Raw genomic sequence first — 7,118 nt, 5'->3', positions numbered from 1 at the left:
CAGAACTTGGAGGATATAACCAACGGAGACACCTTGTCTGTAATTTGCTGTACAAAAAAGTCTGCCAATTTTTGCGGGGGAGAGGAACGTCAAATGTATACGTAAATACGTAACGACAAAATAGCCATGTCAGATAAACGTCAGTCCATACATTGTGTATGACCATTGGGCGGCAAATTTAAAAAATGTAGGCATAGAAAATTTGAATTTCGCGCCTTTGTCTACTGACAAGATTTGCTTGACCAACTATAATTATTATTATTTAATAAGTGTCCGGATCTCAGAGCAAATTATAGTTTGTCAAAGGACTGTCTCATTTCAAACATAGACAGAGAGAATCATACTATCTTTGTCTTACACTAGTCATAGCACCCAAAAGAAACAGTGTCCAGATTGATCCAGAGACATCACATATCATCATATTACATTTATTTAAGAATAATAAAAGACGTTTATTCAATAAGTTTGAACATAGGTACAAATAACAGTACACGATAATGCTTACAAATTAATATTATTGCTTAAAATTTCAGTTTATAGTTTAAATAGTAGTGTGTCTACTTGAAAAAAAGACAAATTTAAATTTTTTCATAATTCGCTCCAGACTTCGCGCCGCGATTCGCGCACGAGTGTGGAGGGCCCTATAGAAAATAATTTAATTTGTTCTTGGGAAATCGTGACAATTCCATTTAGAGCGCCATCTATTAGGTTATTTGTAAACGTTATAAGGAAAAAATAAAGATCCTAGTATGGATGGTATAGAAAGGATGCCAATCTCTTATGGCAGAATTGTTGCAAAAGTGACCGCTCTCAGCTTTAAATAATAGTTCCTAATCTCTCCGGTGGCGCTAGGTAGGCTCTAAACCAAAACCCCAAAGACCAAAGAGTATTGTAATATATAGGAGACTATGACATGTACCATAGAGGTATAATAATGTAGAGAGATGAAATGGGGGAGGGGCAGCAAATAACCCGACCAAATTACGTAGGTTGTTTCTGGTATGTTGTCAGAAATGTTAAAACGTGTTTTTAATTTTGTCGCATTGCGTACGTTCTGTCCCTCACGGTCGCACGGGTGCACATCTATATAAAATACTAGGTGTATGGTCTAGGTACTTCAGTGTATGGTGGCGCCGCCTATTTACTGTTTTTTACGGTCACTTTTGGATACATGAAGATTTATTTCCTTACCTCTACCCACGTAGTGGTTATATACTCTTTGCCTCTACCTTCCATAGATCCTACCGTAAGGAAATAACGATAGACATAGTATATACAACGAAATAACACAAAAAAATATGGCATGAGGGCATGACTTCTTTGGGCATGACAGACACAGAGTGACGCTAGCTACATATTATTAATCTGTGAGAGTGACAAAACCAAAACAAAGCCAGTTCCTGCTTCTTAGTAAGTCTTTCCATTTTTGTGTTTTCATTTATTTGTGATCGAATTAATTTATTCGGCTGAATATGTATAAATTATTCTATCTACTAACATTAGTACTTATACTTATGTCGATGTCGTTATAGTGAAAAAAGTTTTCAAACATGTCATCTTAAACAAGTAACAGCCAAATCAGTAAGTATACAGGATGTTTAGTTTAAAGTCCCAGTTTTTGAAATTCAAGTTTTAGTATATATGCTAATTTATACTTTCAATAAAAATTGCTCATAATATTTATTATAAAGGTTTGGGGTACCTAGTTTTAATTGTGCATTTTTTCTTTAAACGTACCTAACTGTAATCGGTAGGTATTCTATATTTTGGCCGAATAATACGCAGTATTGGACTGAATACCGAATACCTATTTGGTAGTGGCCGGAATGCCGAATATCGAATGCTAATTACGACCAGTATAAAGAAATAACTTTTTTCGTAGACCAACATTTCTTACCAGTGTAAATGTTATTTATTATTGCTTAATTATTAATAATAACATCAAATTCGATTCAATTTTGAAGTTATTATTAATCAAATATTATTAGCACAGATGGCAGGGCCGGAGCCACCAGAGGCATACACGCCAACAGTACTAGACTATTTAAACAAGGACTGTTGGCGCGTTGTGCTTAAATATGTGCCTATCAGAGACATCATATGCACGGAGCGAGCTAGCCGCCGCTGGCAAAAAGCGATGCTGGCATACTTACGAGGTATATTAGTTTTTGGTTTCTATAACTGGTTACGTTTTCATAATAAATAACATTGTAAGCGCATCCCACTCGTAATAAAGCCTGACCAGTAATATATGATCACGCGCCATGTTGCGGAATTTCACTGGAACTAATGTTTTCATACTAAACTGAACTTTCACCCTATACAAGAGAATAACAGCGCCCTCTTGACAATGATCATATATTATATTACTGGTCAGGCTTTAAATTGATTTGTTAGATATAGGTACTTGTTTTTTTGTCTATTTATATATTAACTTTGTAGCTACATTATCGCATCGGGTTTAGCTTGTAATGATAATTGTATGTGTGGAAATAAAATAAAAAATCTATTTTTACGTAATCAATTCAGATTCTTAGATAGAGCTCCTGTACTATCAGTAAACTGATATAGAAAGAAGATCTGCAGGAACAAGTTTGTAAAATTGCCCAATCTGAGGGCCTACCGCGCAATTTGCGAACTTTGGTGTTCGCGGTAAGACCTCTGTTAGCCCAACTCAAGTAGCAGTAGGCTGGTCACATTTCTTGTACCCCAATCGTACCTATTTTGATCCCACTAAAATGCTAGTTTACGTCTTTTGTACCTTTTTTTAAATAATAGTAAAAATATGTTATTTTTTTACAGAAGTACGTATCGGTATAGAAAGCTTAGGGTTCCGGTTCAGTAAGGAGCTTTTCAATTTCCGTAGCATAAGGCAATGGGAAATTCCTGAACATTCATTTGAGAAATGGACCTACAAACTAGGCGCATCAGTGGTGGCCATTTACTGCGTTTCACAGGAGATGTTACAAACAATCAATAAAAACTGTCCACATATAGAAGTTCTTATAGTACGTGCTAGTCTTACATAGATAAGTAGGATATGCAATTGACTCCTCAAAGCGTATGTTATTATATTAGGCTACTTTTATTACAGATTTACGATCCAGAAGAAAAATTGTTACTAAGAAATCAAATTAAAAACTTAGATCACCTGCGAAAGCTTTCCTTCCAAAAATGTTATTCTGTAAGTTACCACTATCGTATATGGATATAATTATAATGGATAATGTATATACCATGCAGTATCAGACACAAGATTAAATTATATGTAAGAAAGTAACTACAGCAAGCAGCTGTGGGTTTTTAGTATTCAGTATTCATTTATTTCTTGCTTCCATGATACATGGACCCTGAATAGGGTGTAGCAAATACAAATAATCGGAAAAATTCATATAATTGACCAAGCGAAAGCGAAGGTTTTTTTTGTCGATTCAGTTTTTGCATTTTTTTTTCTCAAAATGGCGGAGCTATGGGGGTTTGCTAAATCTACAGCTCGCAGAGCCACCACTCTTAGGGCCACTTGCACCATTCACTAACCAGGCCGGGGGTTAACCGGTTAAACCTGGAGTTACCATTGTTACCAGTACAATTTGATACTGGGTTAACGGTTTAACCGGTTAACCCCGGGTTAGTGGGATGGTGCAAATGACCCTTAAAATTTAACACAGAGGATAGAGTTAGACCAAGTTAACTGTTGGCAGCTATTTTGATAGCCCCGCCCCGACTATGCAAGTGTTATTTTAAACGTCAAACTTCTATGAAATTATGCCGTTCAAATAACACTTGCACAGTCTATCTAAATCGCTGCCAACTTAGCTTGGTTTTACTCTACAATTCTACATACATTCTGTTTCTTTGCAGATCTCGGACCAATGTATCAGTAAATTTATTGGCAGCAAAGCCTTAGAAGAATTGAGAGTCGTCCATAATGAACAAGTGACTGGTCAATGTTTGACTAATATAGAGCCGAGGAAACTAAAGTCCCTTACATTAGACTCTTGTCGATCTTTACAGTACCATCACTTGGAAATAGCCTGTCATAGTTTCAATGAGCTGACAAGGCTCGAGCTTAACGATCTTCCTATCCAATTATACAAACACATACCTTTGCTCTTAGAGAATTTGCTTAAATTAGAAGTTTTGAGTATAATTGAGTTTGAGTTTGATTTCTTAGAGAATGACAAAAAATATTATAGTTCTATCTGCAAACTTAGCAGCTTAAAGAATTTGCGTCTGCATTCGCAGAATATAACAAACGAGGACTTGGAAACAGTGACACGGTGCTGCAAGGAGCTCCGATCATTGGATGTAAAGGTTTATTCCTTTAGTGACTTAGGTTAGTCAGTGTTTGATAACTGCCATTGCTTGTAAAGGACTGAAGTAAAGCGTGTAAAGTATGATTATGTAACATAAGTTTGTAATCGTTCACATGATATTTTACTTATTGTATGTTGATGCGAAAGGTCGCAAGTTTGTGTCTTGCCCGAAGCGCTGAATATATCACTCGCAGACGTACCTGCTTGATAAAAGATTAGTTTAGAGAGACACTACTGAAGAATTCAGCTTATGTAACTTGGGACTCCGGTGCCTCCTTAAGGCCTGTTAACAAAAAGGAAGGAATGGAAAGATTTGCACACTTCTGGTAAGCTTCGATAGCTCAGTTGATTAAGAGCGATCGGACTGGTGTTCCGAAAGGTCGCGAGTTTGTGCTATACCCAAAGCGGTGAATTTGTCCATTTTCAATTTAATGGAAAAAAATATGTTAATATTGATATAACTATGTGCGTTTAGATGCTCGCTGCTTGACGACGATCTGTCTTAATGCTGGAGCGCGCCTGACTACACTAGGTTTCACAAACTGTAACAACCTGACCGATGAAGACTTAATACACTGTATTCGCACCTGTCCTAATCTCACGGTAATGATGCATTTTTGCTATATAAATTATATAATACCCTGAAACCTTCCTAGTACTATGCCTTATGGGAAACGGTCGAAGAGATAGTTCGTCAGATCCGGAAACCGCCACCAACTTTTAGTATGTTGTTGGGCATGGTATTGGATCTCCAAAACTGCCGGGAGACAGCGGCGCCGGCCATCTACTTCAGCGGAATGACGTCATCAAAATGACTCCCGCCTCGTTGCGAATATTGCATTTTGCACCCAAACTATGCATTGCACATACACGTGTAGGGTATTAAACGAAAGCTAATAAAATATTATATATTTCACTGATTCACTGGTACACTATGTACCAAAATATACAACAGTTTAAGAGAAATTTAAAAATAAATCAAAATGATGAAAGAAAAAAATCGATTATTTGGGTTTTTCAACCAAACCAAAAGTCTGACGTTAAAGCAATGTACTACAAAATTAAAGCTGATGTCTCTAGCCATACAACGATATCAAAATAATCAATATCAGACCAAAAATGTCAAAATTATGCATCAAAATGCAGGTATTTGCTAGAGCAAATGCATTAAAGTTAAAAAAATCGAAATTGGTCATTTTCAGGATAATCTGCATAAGCTTCTAGTATGTTATTAGCAATATAAAAAGGATCATAAAACTGCTGGGAGACAATCTCTAGTGCCTGAGTGACAAATAATGGCGTCATACATGTGACCGCTGCCGAAATTTGCAAAATCTAAATTATAACTATACCATGAGTCATATATACACGTGTGCTACATCAGACGAAAGGTTATTAAATATATTATGATTCGTTAATACATTATTTATAAAAACAATGTATATTTTAAGAGTTACAAACAAAGAAAAAACACTTTTTATGAAAAAAGTTCATGTATATATATTTTGTAGCTCAACTAAAAACGTTATAACAATGTTGCGTATAATATAAAAGAAACCAGTTATTCAACTATACCTATACGTCACAGCTTAAATTTTTTATTTCCGATAAAAACTGTAGAAGTAGTACCAAAAAAACTAATGCGCGCCAACAATTCTACCTTAATGCGCTCATATTATGCAAAGAATAGTCATAGTCCTAATTCCATCAAATTCCAGCGTCTATTCAAATTGCTACATTTGTAGATCTTATTTCAGTTGCTAGACGTCAGCGCCTGCTGTCTACTAACGCCGAATTTGTTGGGGCAAGCAGCGGCTGCGCGACGTGAGATGCGTCTGCATAATCCCCTACGTCTTTTTGTGGACGATACTTCCATGAACGACCATTATGGGGTAACTGCTTTTTTAATCGTTATTATCTAGTCATATGAAGTTATGAACTATTTAATGTCACTAATGCATCTCAGTGTTACCTGTATCGACAACTGTGCGATGAAAGTGAAAATGAGATTTGGCACGAATTAACATTAAGTTACATACCATGTTTTCATATTTTTTTTAGATGGACTTCAAAGAGTTGGTAGTAGATCGCTGCATATGTTCTCACAAGATTTGGAGTTGATTCATCTATAAATACATGATTCTGATGAAATGCACTTTTACCATAGCTTATTGTGCTAACCTGTACAATAATCATCAATCTTTGGCAAAACAATAGATGTTTTTACGCAATTTGTTTTACAGTGTCTTTAATAAAAAGGATCCAGATAAAACATGTGTTTACGTGAAGTTTTTTTTTAATAATGTTATTGACAAGACCTTAAGTTTTTCCACCCTGTATAGACTTGGCTCTATAATTATAGTTGATCAAACCAAATTGGCAGTAAATAGGAACAAAAAAAACTATACTCAACCTTTTCTTTTGGGTGCTAGTACTAGTGTATAGCAAAGATAGTATGATTCTCTCTGTCTATGTTGTTTGAAATGATACAGTCCTTTGACAAACTATATTAATTAAATTATTATGAAATTTGTACTTATGGATTGTGACAACCGTGATAATGGTACAAAAATAAATGAATAAATTCAAAATTTCTATTATTTTACATTAAATATGTAAAGTAAGATAAAAATCAGTAGAACACGTAAAAACGTGTTAATCACTCGCGCGACATGTTACGTATAAAAAATACGTGAGTGAAACCGCTGAGTTCTCTAAGTTAGTATGTCTCACGAAGTCACGATAGTTTAAATTCGACTCCACTGTCCGTCTGTCTGTCTGTCACCAGGCTGTATCTCATGA

The 7,118-nt window shown here is 35.6% G+C and overlaps 1 protein-coding gene across 1 annotated transcript; it reads left to right on the top strand.

The window, feature by feature from the left end:
- Positions 1-1,993: 1,993 nt before the first annotated feature.
- LOC134746364 (uncharacterized) lies at positions 1,994-6,450 on the top strand. Its single transcript, XM_063680734.1, has 7 exons — positions 1,994-2,156; positions 2,803-3,008; positions 3,095-3,184; positions 3,862-4,336; positions 4,792-4,919; positions 6,074-6,208; positions 6,378-6,450. Exons 1-7 carry the CDS (start codon positions 1,994-1,996, stop codon positions 6,435-6,437), a joined length of 1,257 nt encoding a protein of 418 aa, XP_063536804.1. The 3' UTR covers positions 6,438-6,450.
- The last annotated feature ends 668 nt before the right edge of the window (positions 6,451-7,118 follow it).

Source organism: Cydia strobilella, chromosome 13, assembly GCF_947568885.1.
Source record: "Cydia strobilella chromosome 13, ilCydStro3.1, whole genome shotgun sequence".
Lineage (NCBI taxonomy): Eukaryota > Metazoa > Arthropoda > Insecta > Lepidoptera > Tortricidae > Cydia > Cydia strobilella.
The sequence above is the reverse complement of the archived record's forward strand: the minus strand, read 5'-3'. Positions and strand labels throughout refer to the sequence as shown.